This window comes from Nycticebus coucang, chromosome 3 (genome assembly GCF_027406575.1).
Source record: "Nycticebus coucang isolate mNycCou1 chromosome 3, mNycCou1.pri, whole genome shotgun sequence".
In the NCBI taxonomy this organism is placed as follows: Eukaryota; Metazoa; Chordata; class Mammalia; order Primates; family Lorisidae; genus Nycticebus; species Nycticebus coucang.
In genome coordinates this window covers 93,737,138-93,758,021 of record NC_069782.1, presented here as the reverse complement: position 1 = coordinate 93,758,021, position 20,884 = coordinate 93,737,138, and the positions used below count along the sequence as shown (strand labels likewise).

The following is a 20,884-nucleotide window of genomic DNA, read 5'->3' as shown; positions in this document are numbered from 1 at the left end:
TGTAGATAAGCTTGCAAAGACTGTGCTCAACGCACATCTACACGAACTCACTACCTTGCAACCCAGACACCAACATGGGCCTCAATGACTAGACACAACAGCCCAAAAGAGGGCTGCCCATCCAGGTATGGCCTCCCAAGAGGCAGGTGGGCCACCTTACTGTGGATGCCAAGGAGAAACAGCTCTATACCCTTTCTTTCCTTTCAGTTTGCAGCACAGAGAATCTCAAACAAGAGCTAACAAGCAGGTGGGGAGACCCATCAAACACAGCAAGCCCCTTCAGACCTTCACAGGTGACCCTGGTGGGTCCACAACATTCCCAGACACAGAAATCCAACACCTGCGGAGCCCTAAACAGCACCGAGTGAAACCCAGCCCCAGCTGCTGCACCTTTATAAAATATACAGCGTAAATTGAGAGGCTGCAGGAAGCCACAGCCCTCACTCCCTAACCCAGGCGTCCTCAAACTGCGGCCCGCGGGCCACATGAAGTGGTGTAAATTGTATTTGTTCCCGTTTTGTTTTTTTACTTCAAAATAAGATATGTGCAGTGTGCATAGGAATTTGTTCATAGTTGTTTTTTTTTTAAACTATAGTGCGGCCCTCCAACGGTCTGAGGGACAGCGAACTGGCCCCCTGTTTAAAAAGTTTGAGGACACCTGGCCTAGAGGCTACCCCAGCCCAACACTCTCTAGGAGCTCACATCCCCCATGCCCACACTCACAGGCCAGCCCCCCCATACCATTTCTTCCATCTCCAAGACAACATCCTCCCACTCTCCCATCTCCAAACAGTAAAGGCTGGCACCTACACATTCCTGACCCCTCTGCTTGGCGTCTATGCCTGTCAGCTAGGACCAGGCCTCCATCCCAAAGCCAACCTGGCCACATAACAAAGCCGACTTGGCATAATTACTTCAAGAGAGGGGGAATTACTATCTGAAGCACATCTTTTTACACAGGAATCCTGTTCTTGAGGGGGGAAAAAGATAATCAAAACTCAAACATCCAGTTTGAGAAGAAAGAAAAAAAGATAACAACTGGGAAAGACAGGACAAGGTTGAAAGAGGAAGGGGATGGATGCTATCTCATGGGCCAGAGAAGTTCAGGTGGGAAGGGGAGGAGTGGAAAACGAAAGCCCAGGTCAGACAGCCCCGCAAAGTCACCACACCAGCTACCCTTGCATCCCAGAATTCAGTTCCGAGCTCTCTCTCCCTCCCTCAGCCCTGAGTTGGAGGACACTGGTGAGATGAGGAACGCAAAACATTGCATCATCAACTGGAGACACCAGACACCAGCCCCACTTCTGATGCACCAGAGCTGTTATGTGGGCACAGGGAGGTATCCACCCTCCAACCATCGTCCTTGCCTGCACCTTCCATCCTGCCGGACAGCCCACTCCCAACTGCCCCCATCCCAGGAGAGGAGGACATCTGACCATCCACCTATCTCTATGGCAACCATCCTCAGACTCAAGGTACCCAGAGAGAAAGAAAATAAACAACTCAACTTTACAGCCCATGCCCAGGAACAGCAAGAGATGGGAGGCTGGGTGCGAGACAGAAAGACAAGCCCTGCTGGTGGTAATGAAGAGAGACTCCCCAGCCAAGGGGCAGAAACAGGTCCCAGAACAACTGCCAACATTACTGAAGCCCACTGTCGTCTCTGTGGAATTTTATAGCTTCTCTGAATGCCAGGGACATTTATTACATCTCTTACACCAGAGGTACCCACATCATTACTGGCCAAAACCTATGTCTTCCCAGGGCATCTGTCCTGGCTCCTAATATATTTACAGTGTCCTATTGCCGAGCCCTAATTCCTTTCTCTGAGTCTTATAAACCTTTGTCCCCAAGATGCATCCTCCAGTCCTTGATGACCTGATCCATTCCCAGAGTACCTAATACACTGCTGTATCTACACCTATCAGATGAGGTGAATTTGGCAAGCACCCAATATGAGCTTTTTGAAAGCGTACCTTAGAGATGTGAAAGTCCCCAGCCCTAACAGCCTCAGGTACTTGGAAGGCTCCAAAGCCTGGGCCTTCATGCTCCTCAGACCTCAAGGCAGTGGGATTTCTAGACCATGAGACATCACCCTCCACCCAGGACAGAGTACATCTGCTGCTGCACCACCAACTTTGTAATTTGATCAAAAAAGCAATCAAGTTCATCTGGCAGGATTTGTTCCTGAGAAGCCCTCGCCAGCCTCCCCTGATGTTTACAGATTCCCTTCCCTTGGGAGTCTGTTCTGCCGCCTGGTGGGCAGGGGAGGCTGGCTTTGTCAGAGCTGCTCACTTACTGCATTCCCATCCTATGTCACCACTGGGGAGCAGGGATGAATACAGGTCTGCAGTGGCCACCACTGCCCCAAAGAGAGAGGCTCCAAATGCCCCAAATTAAGAGCCCTCCATTCCATGCCACCCCCTACCTACATATCCTCCATCTCCCTAGGGAGTGAACGGCCTTGAGCCTTCGGGGACCACTGCAGCTACTACCCATGTCTCTTACTTCATTCTTTTCTACCTGAGCACTTCCTGGGCCCAATGCAATTCCCTGCCTGATTTCAAAGTTCACCCATTCTGAAATCCCAACTCTTCTTGGAGTGCTAAAACACAACCCCCAACTCCTGGGGCATCTTCAAAAGCAGCAATAGCCTGGGAGGGATGCCCAGAAAGAGGCCAAGATGGGGAGCACTCACCCCGGGCAGACAACTTCTTAGTATTGATGATTTTTGCTGCATACTCTTGCGTAGAGGTTTTCTTCACACACCTGCGGACCACAGAGAAAGCACCCCTGGAAGGAGAAGGGGGAAAGAACTGGGACACCAAGCAGGGCAGAGTGACAGAGACACATTTCAGGTCTGAGGACAGTGATGCTCCTCCACCAGACCTTCAGTCACACTCACACCAGTGCAGTGACCACCACCATCCAATACAAAGCAGGAGGAGGAGGCCACTGCATGACACTGAACAGATATGGGTGGTGTACCGCCAGGCTCCCGCCCCCTCATCAACTTCCCGGGCAAAGCAACAGCCCCAACCTCAGCCTGTACATCAGGAGCTGGTGGGCGATGCTTAAAACACACACCTGCTGCATCGCACTGATAGCCCTGCAGTCCTGGCCAAGAGAACCAACCAGGAGAGAGAAGGGAGGAAAGAGACCCTCCTCTTCTCTCAGGAGAAATAGTTGAGGGTAGGGGAAAGAGTGATTTAAAAGAGGGTATAATCCCCTGAGAGAGAAATCTTTGTCAATCTCTGTTTTGAGTGAGGCTCAAACCCCCCCTGCCCCCCGCACAACCAGCTTCATCCCACCGCATCCCAGCTCAACTGACAGCAAGGGGAGGACACAGTCTGACGTCCCCAGCTCCTCTTCCCCGCTGTTTTCCTTTATGCCCCCTCCCCAAATGGGAAAGGGCACTATCTGGCTCTGGAAACGTCTAGGGGGCGGGCAGGGCGGGGGCTGCAGTGGACGGGCTCCGCGCCGCGGGTGGGGGTGGGGGCCGGGGCTGCTGCAGCGGCCAGCTCAGTGCGGAGGGGAGGGGGATGCTGCGGCTGCGGCGCCCGGGACCACTGCAGGGATGGGGGGAGGGGACGGGGGTGCCGCAGCACGGCCCAGCACCGGAGCACGGATCTTGGAAGCTGCACTAGCGGGGGGCGGGGCCGGACCGAACATCCCCCCATACCCGGGCACCGCAGCGGGGGTTGGAGCGGCAGAGCTGGGGAGGGTCTGAGTGCCAGGCGCGTGGGACCTGGGTTTAGTGGGCAGAGTGAGCTCCAGAACAGGGCAGGGAGGAGCAGTGGGAAAGAGGGGTCACCGGGGAGAGGGGCTCCGGAGAGGCGCAGGAGGGGCGGGGCTGGAGGGCACCCAGGAGCGGTCCGCGGGCTGCAGTGCCAGAGGCAGCGCGGGGTGCAGCAGCCCGGGCAGCTGCTGCAGGGCGCGGAGGGGGCTGCAGAGCCGGGAGCTGGGGACGAGGGGGCCCCCGAAGGCGGCTGGCGGGAAAGGCTGGGGGTTGGGCGGGACGAGGGGGCGCCGCAGCGGCCGGTGCAGGGCCGGGGGGCGGGGCGAGGAACCGCATAGCGCCCGGGCGGCAGGGGCAGGGTGCGGGGCCGCGACGGGCGGCGGGTTGGCCGTACTTGCCGAGCTCCTCGAAGAGCTGGTAGTCGTCGGTGAAGCGGGTGCAGGTGGCGGTGGTGGCCATGCTGGCGGGCGGGCGTGCGGACGCGGCGGTGCAGCCCGCGCCGACGTCGGTGCACAGTCACCGCCGCCCGGCCGAGGGAGCAAGAGGAGGAGACGGGGCTGAGCCCGGCAGCACCGCGAGACTTTACCGGGGAGAGCGAGGGAGGGAGGGACACCCCCGCGCCCGCCCGCCTGCCCCGCCCCCAGCCCTGCCGGCCCCCCCCGCCCGGCCCCCGGACCGCCCCCGGGGAGGGGCTTCCCGCCGCCGGCCCCGCCCCGCCTCGGGAGCCGCCCGAGCTGGACCCGGCTAGTAGAGGAGTCCAGAGGAGAGGGGTACAAGTCTGGGCTGCCGCCCCGGCCTGACAGAGCTGAAAGGTTCCCGCGCGACTTGTGCGCTTGTCCCACAAGGGCGAGCAGGGAGTTGGACCCTGCAAGGGCTCGGGAATGTTTGTGCGAGGGTGTGTGTGTTAACAGTGGTGTAGGGGTCTAGACCACCAAACTCCCTGGAAGGGCCCTACAACCTGGCTCACACCTTGTGGAGAGAGGGCCAAGGTCAAAGAACCTGTGTCAGACTGCACGTTTAGGTGGCGTCCCTCCCCAGCCAGTGCAGAGCTAGTTGCCAACAGCTTCCCTTTGGGAGCTGACAGTTTAGACTTGGGCAAGCATCAGGGCCCTTATGGGGGAGGAGGGAACCTTCAGGCGCAGTTTGATCAGGGAGACCAGACCAGGGGCAAGGATACAGATGAAACTTTGCCTTCCTGCATTTCAACCTTAGAGGAGAGAAAATGTTCTGAGGCCAGTAACGAAATGGATGAAGTGTGAATGATTTGAAAAGGCTTTGTGCACTGGAGGTTAGAAGAGCAAGTGGAAAGAAAGAGAAAATATCCCCATTTTCTTGGAAGGCACCCTGTACTTTTATTTTATGGCACTTACCACATCTTGTAATGGTATATTTACTGGTATGAAAGGTTGTAACAGCATACCTATCTAAAGAGTGAACTCTGGGGCGGGATGTAGTGGCTCGCACCTACTATATAATCCTAGCACTCTAGGAGGCCAAGCCAGGAGGATCCCTTGAACACCCGTCTGAGCAAGTTGGAGACACCATCTCTACTAAAAATAGAAAAATTAGCAGGGTGTTGTGGCAGGTGCCTATAGTCCCAGCTACTTGGGAGGCTGAGACAGTAGGGTCACTTGAACTCATGAGTCTGAGGTGGCTGTGAGCTAGGTTGATGCCATGGCACTCTAGCCTGGGCAACAAAGTGAGACTCTGTCTAAAAAAAAAAAAAGAAAAAGAAAAGCAGAAAAAAACTCTGGAATCAAACTACCTGGCTTGGATTTCTGGGCAACTTACTAACCAGCTGTGTGAACTTTAATCTTTCTGTGCCTCAGTTACCTAGTCTGAAAACTGGGAATAATAGTGTTATCTACTGTGCAGGCTTGTGAGCATTATATGGGGTAAATCACATTAAGCACTTAGAATAGTACCTGGTACCTAATCACAATTATGTTTGCTGTTATTATTTATTTAATATTTGCCTTCCCATTAAATTATAGGCTCCAATAGGGCAGGGCTCCTGCCTCCTTTGTTCACCATTGGTTGTTTTTTTTGTTTGTTTGAGACGGATTCTCACTTTGTCACTCTCGGTAGACTGCTGTGATGTCATAGCTCACAGCAGCCTCAAACTCTTGGGCTCAAGTGATTCTCTTGCCTCAGCCTCCTGAGTAGCTAGGACTACAGGTACCCAACACAACACCCGGCTATTTATTTTTTTTTAGAGACGGGGGTCTCCACTTGCTCAGGCTGGTCTCGAACCTATGAGCTCAGGCAATCCATCCACCTCAGCCTCCCAGAGTGCTAGGATTATAGGCATGAGGCACTACACCTGGTCTTCTGTTCACCGTTGTATACTCAGCTCCAAACTCTCAGTAAATATTTGCACAATTGGCAAAGGGAGTTACCACCCCTTCTTCTGTCTCCATTTTAACAGGTTGGTGGGGACAGAGACACATAACTGTCTTCACAGAGAACAAACAGGCTAGGCAGGCTCCCTACCTGCCTGGGCAGCTGTACCTGGAGTTGGAGCCTCAACTGGGTAGGGCGGAGCTTAGCCAAGTGCTGCAGCTTAGTCTTAATTACAGCAGGACATCCACTGGGAGTCCGGCCTCCGTTGTCAGCAGACTCACTCTGCCAGAAGAGAAAGTTGAGAGAGGCTGAGATGTGTCCCAGCTCCCAGGCCTCGTCCTTGAGAGGTGGGAGGAGCAAAGCTATCAGGGAGGGCTCCCCTCAGTCCTTAGCCAATATCCCTGGAAGCTGTTCTGAGAACCAGACTGCCCAGTGAGGTCAATTAGGGAACAAGAGGGAGTAGAGCCCAAGAGGAAGGCATTAGCACAGTAGTTCTCAACCTTCCTAATGCCATGACCCTTTAATACAGTTCCTGTGAGTCGGGACCCACAGGTTGAGAACTGCTGCATTGGCAGATTGCTTGGGAGGAAGCCAGAGAGAACCAAGGAAAAGGGTAAAGGTGACAGAGCACCATGCCTTACCCCTCCCCAGGACAACAGGAAGTAAAGTAATGGAGAGTAAGGCCACTTCCTATGCACTGTACACAAGGAAGAGCCAAGCCCCAAGTCCCAGTGTGGGTAAGAGCAATGAGATTGTATACATGGGGATGTCAATAAGTGTTGAGTTTTTGTTATCCACTTCAAAGGCAGAAGCAGCAGCTAGCCTGCCTGCCAGAAATGGGGGCCGAATATCAGTTGATCATTAATGTGTCCTTCCCTGGTGCTCAAGGCGACTTGGTTCCTGACCTCCGGACTGATACTTGAAACTTTATATTCATTAACATAAGATGGAATGAGGAGACCAGAAAGGTCAGAACAAGCACCGACTAGGGCTGCCACAGCATCCCCTAGGGAGATCCCAGAGGCAAACGTAAAAACAGGACTACATCCCTGATCGATCTGCAGTAAGAGGTGTATCTTCATGGCTGAGGGTGAAAGTTCTACACTGGGTGTTTCAGGTTAACCATATAAAGCATTTTACATTGTGTCTCTAGGTAAAAGGAAGAGTGATGAGAAAACTATTGGGGTGAATCCTTAGGATGACTCACAGTACCATGTAAGTGGAGCTAGCTGGATTTCAACAAATATTTATCAGCTGCCTACTATGGGCTTGACACTGCCCTTTACTTTGCAAAACATCCAAATAAACTGGAAAATCAGAATTTGTGCAGAAGGAAATTCAATCCATTCTCTCTTTCTTCCTTTCTATCTCTATATCACTTCTTCCTTCCTCCTTCACTATTCCACTCAACAGCACAGATTCTGAAGCGTCCACAGTGGCAATTTGGAGCCTATGGACACTTCTGTGTGCACACACAAACACATACCCTCCTCAATCTCCATTGCTGTAGCACCCACACAACCTCCAGCTACCCTGCAGCAATTAGAGGGAAGATACAGACAAATAATAAGGAGCTCACCAGCTCCCTGTGCATCAGTATCTATGGCAACCTCAGGGGGTCGTCAGGCTTCGCTGTTCTGGTTGCAGCCGCTCCCCTGGGCAGCACCAGCACTCAAGCTGTGCCCAGAGCTCAGAGAACAGGGAATGACACAGGAAATCGATGCAATGCCCTGATAATCACCAGAGGTGCCCCACTGGCTGATCTTTATCTTTGAAACCTCTGAGGTCTTATATCCACAAGAGGTTTTCAATTCATGTTTGGCAGAATCCTAGGGGTTACACGGCCAGGTCCTAGTGGCTGTTCAACATATATATTGGGGTTCCATACGATTTAAAGTTAAGAGTCCATTGGGCAGCGCCTGTGGCTCAAGGAGTAGGGCGCCGGTCCCATATGCCGGAGGTGGCGGGTTCAAACCCAGCCCTGGCCAAAAAAAAATCACAAAAAAAAAAATAAATAAATAAAGTTAAGAGTCCCTGACTAAAAAGAAGTTTTTATATCCACTGGGGTTCCCCCCACCTTTAAGATTCTATGACTAGCTTTGGAGAATGAGGAGTGATGAGGTTATTTTATGGCTTTTGTCCAAGGAACTCTGAGAAAATTATTAGTGGTGAGGCATTTGAAACTAGAGAGAAGAAATAATGGGGATAGGAAAGGTGAAGAAGACAAATAAAAGCATTTAAGTAAGCAATCTTCCACTCTGGGAGGCTGAGGAGGGTGGATTGCTTCAGTTCAGGACCAGCCTGAGCAAGAGCGAGACCCCGTCTCTACTAAAAATAGGAAAACCAGCCGGGTATTGTGACAGGCTCCTATAGTTCAAGCTACTTGGGAAGCTGAAGCATGAGAATCTCTTTTTTTTTTTTTTGAGACAGAGTCTCACTATGTCACCCAAGGTAGAGTGTTGTGGTGTCACAGCTCACAGCAACCTCCAACTCCTAGGCTTAAGCAGTTCTCTTGCCTCAGCCTCCCAAGTAGCTGGGACCACAGGCGCCTGCCACAACACCCAGCTGTTTTTTGGTTGTAGTTGTCATTGTTGTTTGGCGGCCCGGGCTGGATTTGAACCCACCAACTCTGGTGTCTATGGCTGGCACCTTAGCTGCTTGAGCCCAGGAGTTTGAGGTTGCTGTGAGCTATAATGATGCCATAGCACTCAAACCCAGGGTGACAGAGTGAGACTGTCTAAATAAATAAGTAAATAAATAAATAAGCAGTCCTTAAACTGAGAAAGAGTGAGGGATTCCTCTTCCTCACCTGGAAGACACGTTAGGAAAAGCCAGGGGGAGGTTTTCTAACCTCTACCATGCACAATAAAGTCAGTAGGCCCCATTCTTGGGGAGAACTGCTCCCAGCCAAGCCACTGTTCTCAGTGGGAGTGTTTTCTCATCCCTCCTGTGTCTAAAAGCTGTACAAAGGACTGAGAGCCCCAGATTAAATTGGTGACTATAATATTTTTTAAAGGAAGAGCTAAGGAGTTTGAGGTGAGAACTTGAGCATAGGGGACAAGATTTTGGAGTGAGAGGCAAAGGCTTTTGGGATAAGAGCTGCAGGGTTTGGGGGTGAGGAGTTGAGGTGTCTGAATAAGGTCCCAGGCCCTCCCTAATAAGGTCCCTGGGAGCTGAGCTGAGAAATTCAGGGTGTGTGGGGGAATAGGTAATATGAGGAGCCAAGGTATTTAGAGGGGCTGACATGGAGAAACACCCGTCCATTTTCCAGCCAGAGGGTTAGTTCTAAAGGGAGATCTGATGTTGGACTTGCCAACACCCAAGCCCGAGTCAGGGGTCCTTCTGTCGCTTGACCCCTCTACAACTCTCCTTGAAGGCAGAGCTACCTGATCTTTCCCCTGTATCCTCAACACCTACCGCGAACTCTGGCGTATAGTAGGCGCTCAGTAAATATTTGTGGCGTGAATGACGTGTTGGGGGTAAGGGGCTGAGATGTTTGCAGCCAAGAGGCAGCTCGGGTGGAGAGGTGACAGCCGTCATTAGAAGCCTCAGGCTCCAGAGTTTGGCTGCCTGCACCGCTAGGACTGCAAGGATCGACCGTGCGGCGCGTGGGGCCCCCTGGTGGGCAGACGGGAAGCGCGCAGGAGCGGGAGGGAGGGACCCAAAGGGAGCCGACAAGTGAACAGGGAAGTGTGGTGAAGAGACAAAAACCTCCTGGGTAGCCTTATGGTAGCTCCAAGGCACTGAACGCTCTACCTACGCCAGGCCAGTTAACCCTCACCACTTGTCAGTGTAGGAGTCATCAGCCCTATTTATTGAGGAGGAAAGAAACTGAAGTTTAGAGAGGTGAATGGCTTGCCTAAAGGCAAATAGAACAGTTTGTGGTAGAGCTGGGATAACATCATTGAAGGGCAGTGAAAACAAAAAGAGATATGGCAGTCAATCAGTATTGGAGGACAATTCAGATGTGCCCACGCCTCCAACTGTGAGTTTAAGATTGGAATCTTTTTTTTTTCTTTTTTTTTGACAGTCTCGCTATGTCTCCCTCCGTAGAGTGCCTGGGCATCATAGCTCACAGCAACCTCAAACTCCTGGGCTTAAGTGATTCTCTTGCCTCAAGTAGCTGGGACTACAGGCACCCGCCACAACACCCAGCTACTTTTGTTGTTGTTGTACTTGTTACTGTTGTTTAGTAGGCCCCGGGCTGGTTCAAACCCGCCAGCACCCTAACCACTGAGCTAAGGGCACCAACCCTAAGATAGGAATCTTAAACTCAATCTGGGCCTAGCTGTGAATCCAGGCACTTAGAGGTAACATTCATTTGTTTGCTCATTCATTCATTCATTCAGTGAGCACCTCCTCTATTCCAGTCACTTGAGAAACAGAAGAGGACAATCCAGCAAAATTCCTGCTCTTGTGGGGCGGCACCCCAGCCAAACTGCAACAAAAAAATAGCCGGGTGTTGTGGCGGGCGCCTGTAGTCCCAGCTACTCCTGAGGCTGAGGCGGGAGAATCGCCTAAGCCCAGGAGCTGGAGGTTGCTGTGAGCTGTGTGATGCCACGCACTCTATCATGGGCAATAAAGTGAAATTCTGTCTCTACAAAAAAAAAAAAATTCCTGCTCTTGTGTAGCTTACATTCTTGTAGAGAGGCAATTAACCTAGAAAGAGGTTCATTTCTCCAGGTTTTTAGAACGGAGAAAGTTCTATTACAAAGAAAATAAAATCAGTAATGGGGATAGAGTGTGACAGGAGAGGCAAACATAAAGAATGCCTTTAACAGAGGTACTCAGACTTATAAGGGAGACATTTAGGAATGACATTTAGAAATAATGATAGAGAGGTAGTTGTATAAAGATGCAAACAAAAGCATTTCTGGTGGAAGGAGCAGTGGTGAAAGCCTGAAACAAAAACATCATGGTGTATTCAAGGAGTAAAAAGAAAGTTGGTGGCTGAAAGAGTGAGCATGGGGTAAGCAGTAGAGCCAGGGGTCCTAGAAAATCCTACTGTCCTGATAAAACCACCTTTGTGTTCCATGTCATCAAACTCTACAGCTCACAGGGAGTCTACAAGGGCAGGCTAACTCTGTGCTCACAAATGCATGAGACCTCAGCCCCAGGTGAGAAGACCTGCATTAAGGACAGACATACATGGGTGGTGCCTGTGGCTCAGTGGGTAGGGTGCCGGCCCCATATACCGAGGGTGGTGGGTTCAAACCCGGCCCCGGCCAAACTGCAACCAAAAAATAGCCAAGTGTTGTGGCAGGCGCCTGTAGTCCCAGCTACTTGGGAGGCTGAGGCAAGAGAATCACCTAAGCCCAAGAGCTGGAGGTTGCTGTGAACAGTGATGCCACAGCACTCTACCAAGAGCAACAAAGTGAGACTCTATCTCTCTAAAAAAAAAAGAAAAAAAGAACAGACATATGTCTGGGCCTGGAGCTGGAAATCACACTGTTCTTTGGACACCTCAAAAGAGGGTAGTGGAGATGGGCATAGGATGACCTCTCAATGCTCCAGGAGATCTGGAAGGTGGTATGCTGAGAGTTTTTGCAAAAACAATGCCCCCTCAGTCCATCCAGTCAACTATCTCCCTGTCCTGGGCAAGCTTAAGTCCTAACTCTTGTGCAGGATGGGCCAGAAATAGGCCCTGCCTTTAAGAAGCTTTACTCACTGGGGGCAAGAAGATAAGCATGATAATAAAACAATGATACAAGCCAAAAGATTAGTACCACAGACGACCTCAAGATCCTTGTACAAGTGGATGTGGAATCTCTCTTCCCTTCAGTTCTCTGCTTGAGGATCACTTCCTCCGGACCAGATCAAATCTCTGTAATGACAGCCCCCAAACCACCACCTGCCATTTCTTCAAAGCACTTGTCCCAAGTGTAATTTTACCTGTCTGCAATTTGTGTGACTGTAGGCCTCCTGGGGAAAGGTCTGTGTCGGTGTTCCTCCTGGTATCACTAGTGGTTAAAGTACCTAGGCTGTGGTAAGAACTCATTAAATACTTGGAAGTTACAGCAAAGCACTGTGGGATTTTCAAAGGGGGGAAATCAAATCACTTAGAACAGTCAGAAAAGACTTAATGAAGGAGATGGAAAGAGAGGAAGGATGTTGCCAGATGGAGGTGAGTTGAGGGGGCATTGCCAGTAGAAGAGTGAGAATGAATTAGACCCTGAGATACTGAGGACTTGGAAGGTGTTTGGGAAATTGGGGGGGGGGGAGCGTTGTCAGGTGAACTGGAAGGGAGGGTGTGATGAGGGAAGAAACAGGCCATAAAGCTGGGGACCACTCAGATATAATATAAATAGTGTTTGACTGTGGATAAACTTATAGACCAGGCAGGGATGGGCCTCAGGAAGAACCAGTGTCCAACATTCTGGACTCCTGGACTGGCCCAGAGGCTGCTAGGTTCCAGACCTGAGTTATAAATGGTTACCTACCAAATTCTCACTTGAATATTCTGCTGGCCATCCAAATTCAACATGATACAAATCCAAATTAATCAAATTGAGAGGCAGTATAACCTGGCAGTTAAGAACATTGAAGCCAAATCCTGGCTCTGCCTCTTACTAACTGTGGTAGTTCTGTGAGTTTTATAACTTATGGGAGCCTCAGTATTCTAACTGGCAAGGCAGGAATCATAATAATAGTATTCACTTCATAGGGCTGAGGGTTTTTTTTTTTTTTTTGGTTATTGGCCGGGGCTGGGTTTGAACCTGCCACCTCTGGCATATGGGACCGGCACCCTACTCCTTGAGCCACAGGCGCCGCCCGGGGTTGAGGGTTTTTTAAATTAACATCTTATTTATTTATTTTAACTGACAAATAAAAAATTATATATATTTATTGCATATAACCCATTGTTTTGAAATATATACACACTGTGGAGTGGTTAAACCAGGCAAATTATGTATCACTTCACATACTTGTTTTTTTGTGTGTGTGGTGAGTACTCTTGAAATCTACTCGCCTAGCAATTTTCAAGAATACAATAGGTTGTTATTATCTATAGTTATCATGCTGTACAATAGATCTCTTGAACTTATTCCTCCTATCTAATCACAGGGTTTTATGAGGAGCAAATTATTAGTACATATGAAGGGTAAAAGAGCATGTTGAATAGTTAGGGCTCAATAAACATTAGCTATTTTAACTATTCCCCTTGCCATCCTTAACCAGTTTTCTTTTTTGAGACAGAGAGTCTCAAGCTGTGGCCCTGGGCAGAGTGCCTTAGTGTCACAGCTCACAGCAACCTCAAACTCTTGGGCTTAAGCAATCCTCCTGCCTCAGCCTCCCAAGTAGCTGGGACGACAGGCGCCCGCCACAACACCCGGCTATTTTTTGGTTATAGTTGTTGTTGTTTGGTGGGCCTGCGCTGGATTCGAACCCGCCAGCTCTGGTATATATGGCTGGTGCCCTATATACAGGCTTGAGCTACAGGCACCGAGCCCTTAACTAGTTTTCTTCTCTATTTCCCTTGGCTCTGACAGTGTTTGCCAAGGACCTAGGTTCAGAATCTTGGAGTTGACATCAACTCTTCCCTTATCTCACCTCAGGGGTAGAGCCAGATTTGAATTTTGATGCCACTGCTTACTGGTTGTGTGACCTTGGACAAGTTACTTAAGTTCCCTTTACTCATAGGTAAAATAAACATGCAACTTTCACTATAGGGTTACTATAATAATTTAATGATAATATTTATAAACGAATGGCTCAGTACCTGATGACAAATAAATGGTAGTTATTATCCTCCAACACCCATGTATCTTTCCCTTTAAATGTCCTGTTTCCATCTCTTCTTTCCATTCCCTTCCCAGCATCACAGACTGGGCCTACCTAACCCTCCCAAATTTTTGCAGTGGCCTTCCTCCTAAATCTGCTGACCCACTTTATTATCCACTTTCACTAATTTATTCTTTCAAGAAATATTAATGGGGCGGCGCCTGTGGCTCAGTCGGTAGGGTGCCGGCCCCATATACCGAGGGTGGCGGGTTCAAACCCGGCCCCGGCCAAACTGCAGCAAAAAAATAGCCGGGCGTTGTGGCGGGCGCCTGCAGTCCCAGCTGCTCGGGAGGCTGAGGCAGGAGAATCCCGGAAGCCCAGGAGTTGGAGGTTGCTGTGAGCTGCGTGAGGCCACGGCACTCTACCGAGGGCCATAAAGTGAGACTCTGTCTCTACAAAAAAAAAAAAAAAGAAAAGAAATATTAATGGAACACTTCCTCTTTGCAGAGCATAGTCTCAATGCTGGGGATATAGCAATGAACAAAAGAGACGGAGTCCCTGCCCTCAGGAAGCCTGTGTTCTTGTGAGATGGACAAAAAATAAACAAATCAACAAATCAACATTTAATATATCAGGTAGTGGTAAAGGAATTAGAATGTGAAGGGGAGGGCCGCGCCTGTGGCTCAGTGAGCAGGGCACCGGCCCCATGTACCGAGGGTGGCGGGTTCAAGCCCAGCCCTGGCCAAACTGCAACAAAAAAATAGCCGGGCGTTGTGGCGGGCGCCTGTAGTCCCAGCTACACGGGAGGCTGAGGCAGGAGAATCGCCTAAGCCCAGGACTTGGAGGTTGCTGTGAGCTCTGTGACCCCACGGCACTCTACTGAAGGGCGATAAAGTGAGACTCTGTCTCTACAAAAAGAAAAAAAAGAATGTGAAGGGGAGGTGAAGTATTTAATATAGGGTGGCAGGAAGGCCCCTCTGGTAAGATGAATATATAAGAAGAGAGCTACAGAAAATAACATCACCTTTTTTTTTCTTTTTTCAGGCAGAGTCTCACTCTGTTGCCCACGCTGGAGTGCTGTGGCATCAGCCTAGCTCACATCAACCTCAAACTCCTGGATTCAAGTGATCCTCCTGCCTCAGCCTCTCAGAGTGATAGGTTTATAAGTGTGAGCCACTGTACCCAGCCAATAATATCACTTTCCATGACCACACCCTTCCTGAAATTCTGCTTCCTTCAGAATTAAATATGAATTCACGTATAACTTTCTAGAACCCCTGTAATTCTGGTCAAGCTTGTAATTTTGTTCTACTTCCAGAATGCCCCTGCTTTTGTAGACAGACTTCGCATGCTTAAGGATGTACATCATTAGGTTAATAGTTTTTTCTCTGATAGTGGTATTAATGTGAACTTACTTCCTTCCTTAGATGTGCTTTCTAAATTTTTTTTTTTTGCAATTTTTGGCCAGGACTGGGTTTGAACGCGCCACCTCCGGCATATGGGGCTGGTGCCCTACTCCGTTGAGCCACAGGCACTGCCCATCTCAATGTTTTATGTTGATTTGAAAACACCAATAGTAGCATATTTTCTTCCCATCATTTTATTTTAATCGTCATAATCCTATAGGGTAAGTTTTATTGTTTCTATTTTATAGACGACAAAATTGAGGAACAGAAAGTTTGCATTGACCCTTTGAACTCAGTCTTGAAATGGTTGGCACCTCATAATGGGTTCACTGCTTGCTTTAAAAAATTTTTGCTTTTGCCTTCTATTTAGATCAAGGGCAGAGGCTTTGTCTTATATCTACCTCACCTCAAATTTCAGAAGAGCACTATGTACTATATGTAATGAGTGCTTTTTTTTTTTTTCCTTTGGACAGGAAGTAGGGTTTAATATTGGTAGGCAAAAATGAGAGGCAACACAGTGTTAAGTCCTCACGAGTGCCGGGCCTGCCACTTGTCCAGGGGGCCAAGTGGTTGGGGATGGTTGGGGATGTATTGACCCCCCAGCCATCTGGGATGAGCCGCTTCTCAACCACCATGTCTTCAAATTCATCTGAGTTAAACTTGGTAAAACCCCATTTCTTGGAGATGTGAATTTTCTGATGGCCAGGGAAACTTGAACTTGACCCTGCACAGGACCTCAATCACTTGCTCCTTGTTCTGTAGTTTTGGTGCTGTTGGATGTGATGACTTGGCCAATGTGAACCCTGGCCACAGTGCCTGGGGCTTTCCAAAGGCACCACGCATACCTGTCTGGAGCCTAGATTGGGGACAGCACAAGGTCTAATACATGAACATGTATTGGAAAGGAATGTCTCCAAGGTCCCTTAGAGCAACCTGTACAAGCAACAGGCTGCGTACACTACCGAGGAGGCTGCTGTTTGCAGCCACTGCACACCAGGCCCCCACGAGGAAAGGAGCACGGTGGGCTTAATTAGCTGCCGGGTAATGAGTGCTTTTTAATGGATCCGTCCTTTGGATGGCTGGCCTATTGTTCTGGTACAGTCCACACCTTGCTAGTGGTGCCATCTTGAATGTTCTTTTTTTTTTTTTTTTTTGTAGAGACAGAGTCTCACTTTATGGCCCTCAGTAGAGTGCCGTGGCCTCACACAGCTCACAGCAACCTCCAACTCCTGGGCTTAAGCGATTCTCTTGCCTCAGCCTCCCAAGTAGCTGGGACTACAGGCACCTGCCACAATGCCCATCTATTTTTTGGTTGCAGTTCAGCCGGGGCCGGGTTTGAACCCACCACCCTCGGTATATGGGGCCGGCGCCTTACCGACTGAGCCACAGGCGCCGCCCATCTTGAATGTTCTTGACCTTGGGCCCATCCAAGGATGGAGAACCTGGAGGGCCTGGCTTCAAAGAGGTGAGGAAACTAGTCCTCTGCCCCAGACGGGTAGTGATTCTGCTTGTCCACTAGAGGCCGCCTTAGGCCACGTTTTAGAGAGCCAGTGGGGCTACCAGGATTACCCACCCAGTCCACCACACCCCGGGAGTCGTTTCCATTACCGAGTCTGTCCTAGATCCAAGGCCCTAGAAACAGTCTATTGGTGCCTCTGGCCTCAGTTTCTTCCAACAGACCGTCAGATCTTGGACCTGGACTGAGCTCCAGAACAAAAGTTGCTGATGGCAGCTGGATGGCAGGAGTATACTGGCAGGTTCCAGATGCCCCAAATCAACAAATGTATATGGAACACCCAGGTGAGCGTCTGCTGTGTACTATGCAGCATGCTATATTCTGAGACTAGCTTGTGAACAAAACAGACTCTGTTCCTGCCCTCCCGGCTCTTATGATCTATGCAGACGAACCTAAAATTATTGCATTGTGTAATAAACTGCTGATAAGATTTCTGTTCCAGGGTTAGATCTCCGTGGGTCGCATTTCACTGAAGATTATCCTGTGGGACATCCATCTGCTTTAGGGCAAGGAAATACAGGCCAGAGGCAGAGAAGAAAATTGCCCACGTCTGATGAATCACTGCAGAGTATCTTTTTTGAAGGTGGATGGATCCCGCTGAGGGCACCTGGGTTTGGGATGAGCACTGGGGACAAGGAAGTGCCAGGCCACCTCATGAAGCTTTTCTGCTTTCTCTTTTCCAAATGACCTGGGAACTTCGCCTGGAAAGGGAAGCACGTTCTCCAGATTTTGGGATATGACCCAGCCTGCTTTTTTTCTCACTGATTTCTCTTTGCCTTTCTTTTTTTTGCTCCTTTTTCTTAGATTATCAGTTAATCAACATACTTATCAAATGAGTGTGAGGCTCAGGTCACTCTTTTTTACCCAGAAGCATGAGGTCAAGGAAATTACAACAGAGTTGGGGAGATAAGATAGAAACTGGGGTAGAGACAGACTCCTACATAAGGCAGCTTTTTTATGAATGCAAGTTGCTTGTTGCCAGTGGTCATTGCTAGGTGTAGATCCCTGGAGACTGACAGATCTGGGAAGGCTTCATTTCTGGAGGAGGTTACAGGAGTCTTTTGCGATAAACCCTCAACTGGCCCCTGGGTGGGTTTCTCAGCAAAGGTGTTTTCAGAGAAGAGAGAGAAGGGTAAAACATCTCTCATACCCACCTGTTCATTCCACTGTGCCTGGACAAGGGTCTCTGAGGCCCAGGTGCTCAACATTCCTGAGAAGCAGCTCCTGAGTCAGAGCCCCAGAAACAGCTGAGGCAGCTTCATGCTGGAGTCCTGGCTCTCTTTCCCTCCTTTCTGTCCAAAAGCAACTCCCTCTTTAGCTATTTGGATGTGACCAGAAACCCAAGCGGCACCCTGGGGTAGGAGCCTGGCTCAGCCAAAGCCTATAAAATAGATTTGGTCCCTGTGTCCCTTAAGGGTTGCAGTCATCAGGTAAAAGCATATACCTAGTGACACCTGTACCAAGAAGTCCAAGGAGCAGGGGAAGCTCACCTGGTGCCTATAAGTTGCAGCTCCCAATGCAGCCATTATTGGCCTGCTCTGGGAAGGGGGTCGTAATTAGGACTTGGCTTAAGTTAAGACAGCAGCATTCCCCAGGCAATCTGCCAGTGCCTCCTCATTGCCTGGGCGTGGGGCCCAGGACATGCCAGGGCAATGCCAGAGAGCTGACTCAGGGGGCGGCATGAGGGGAACAGAAAAACCCTGCCTACCCACCAACCAAGAGTGGAGATGAAGCTGCCTTGAGGACTGCTATTGGTGGCCCTGTAGTGCCAGACCACCAATAGGCTCTGTGCATGGGTCTACTCCTCAGGCCCCAGACCCATGAAGCCCCATATTTCCTACATCCTCAGCAGAAGGCCAGGACTCCCCCTTATTCCCTGAGTTCTCTGCTTGATGCAAGGACCTCTGTATGTACGGCTCTATGTTCCCTAAACCAAGTTCTAGATTTGATTCAGGCCCTGTCATTGCCACTTTCTTAAGACTGTGACTTTGGGCAAGACATTTTATTTGGTGAGATTTAGATTCCTTATAGTCCTTATATTTAAGGTGGGATGAATAATATCTGCCAGCCTCATAGGGGTGCAGTATGGATCAAATGATATAATGTCTACGAAGATACCTTATGTATTAAAAAGTGCATTTATAACATGATGTTATTGTCATGATTATTCCTGAGGGAGAAATTATAGCCTGTGGCCTCTGATGCTCAAATTTCTCTTCTTTGCCTCTTTTATCTGACAAATTGCTTCTTGAAATCCTAACCCAGTCCTGAGCCTCAGAAGTACTGACACAGGCTCTTCTGCCTGGTGCTAGGGTGCCAACTCAGGGAAGCAACCCCCACTACCCCAGCTCTGTTAAACCGGTTCTTTCCCTTCTAATCAAGCTCCTCCAGTCCAGTTTGCCTGCAGTGATGACAAAGGAACCTAAAATAGCACAAGCTTTCCAAACACTGCTGGAGACTGGGCTTGGGGCATAAGGTGCTGTCTGTCACCCATGGGCCTGTCTGGGCATCTCAACCAGGTGTAGCCCTCCACCCTCCAGGGTCTGGCCTGTCTTCCTTTATGTAGCACCAGGATGACAGTGCCTCCTGTCAGCATTTTGAGTGGCTGAATTTGATGACTACATAGAAAGCTGGATTGGCTAGAGGAAGGGGCTTACAGTCCCCTGCCCCCACTAGCTGCTCATACTCACACTATTAGGACCTTTCCTTGTGCCAAGAAGCCAGGTGAGCTGGGCTAAGATCACACGGAACGCAGCTGTATTTATGGCCCCAGGGAGGGTTGTGGACTGGGTACCGGGAAAGTCTGATTCTAAGGACCCTACAGCTAGCAGGCCCTGGCTTGTCATTGTAGCTGCAGAACCAGTTTGGTGTGCAGCTGCCAGGGTGCCTGCCTGTGGGCCTCTGGGCCTGGCCCGGCTAGGATACTTCCCATGGGGCCTTCACATGACTGCTGAAGCCATATTCAAACAAGAAAGCTTACAGCAGGAGTCCCCCTATTTTAAGCAGCCATTTTCATGGGGCATGAGTCTCCACCCTTCGAACTCTTTCATCCAACTTTCTTTTTTTTTTTTTTTTTTTTTTGTAGAGACAGAGTCTCACTGTACCGCCCTCGGGTAGAGTGCCGTGGCGTCACACGGCTCACAGCAACCTCTAACTCTTGGGCTTACGCGATTCTCTTGCCTCAGCCTCCCAAGCAGCTGGAACTACAGGCGCCCGCCATAACACCCGGCTATTTTTTGTTGCAGTTTGGCCGGGGCTGGGTTTGAACCCACCACCCTCGGCATATGGGGCCGGCGCCGTACTCACTGAGCCACAGGCGCCGCCCAACATCCAACTTTCTTAAATATTTTTTTTTTTTTTTTTTTTTTTTTTTTATTGTTGGGGATTCATTGAGGGTACAATAAGTCAGTTACACTGATTGCAATTGTTAGGTAAAGTCCCTCTTGCAATCATGTCTTGCCCCCATAAAGTGTGACACACACTAAGGCCCCACCCTCCTCCCTCCATCCCTCTTTCTGCTTCCCCCCCCCATAAACTTAATTGTCATTAATTGTCCTCATATCAAGATTGAGTACATAGGATTCATGCTTCTCCATTCTTGTGATGCTTTACTAAGAATAATGTCTTCCACTTCCATCCAGGTTAATACGAAGGATGTAAAGTCTCCATTTTTTTTAATAGCTGAATAGTATTCCATGGTATACATATACCACAGCTTGTTAATCCATTCCTGGGTTGGTGGGCATTTAGGCTGTTTCCACATTTTGGCAATGGTAAATTGAGCTGCCATAAACAGTCTAGTACAAGTGTCCTTATGATAAAAGGATTTTTTTCCTTCTGGGTAGATGCCCAGTAATGGGATTGCAGGATCGAATGGGAGGTCTAGGTTGAGTGCTTTGAGGTTTCTCCATACTTCCTTCCAGAAAGGTTGTACTAGTTTGCAGTCCCACCAGCAGTGTAAAAGTGTTCCCTTAAATATTTTTTTTAGTTCACATGTTCCTTTCCTGGGTGGTTGTTACCAGAAAGACAGATAAAGTCGTAGCTTATGTCAGAATCCCCAATGTGATGGTCTGTTGGCTAAATACAGCCCTCAGGCCTATTTTTGCTGACATGCACAAGTTTAATTGGGAAGTTTTAATATTTAAAAACCCTGGATTT

At 49.5% G+C, this 20,884-nt stretch overlaps 1 protein-coding gene and 1 non-coding gene across 27 annotated transcripts in view; both read right to left on the bottom strand.

Moving 5' to 3' along the window:
• CAMK2G (calcium/calmodulin dependent protein kinase II gamma) overlaps positions 1 to 4,327 on the bottom strand; it is a 62,638-nt gene extending 58,311 nt beyond the window's left edge. For all 26 annotated transcript variants that reach the window (XM_053582474.1, XM_053582485.1, XM_053582480.1 and 23 more), the window contains exons 1-2: positions 4,134 to 4,327; positions 2,699 to 2,793 (exon numbers count right to left, since the gene is read on the bottom strand). In XM_053582474.1, the coding sequence (XP_053438449.1) occupies positions 2,699 to 2,793; positions 4,134 to 4,198 (160 nt within the window). In that variant the 5' untranslated portion in view covers positions 4,199 to 4,327. The remainder of the gene's footprint in view (positions 1 to 2,698; positions 2,794 to 4,133) is intronic.
• Positions 4,328 to 16,115: 11,788 nt separating this feature from the next.
• Positions 16,116 to 16,250, bottom strand: LOC128582837 (small nucleolar RNA SNORA70). Its single transcript, XR_008379265.1, has one exon. It is a non-coding gene; the product is annotated as a small nucleolar RNA SNORA70 (small nucleolar RNA).
• Positions 16,251 to 20,884: the final 4,634 nt, after the last annotated feature.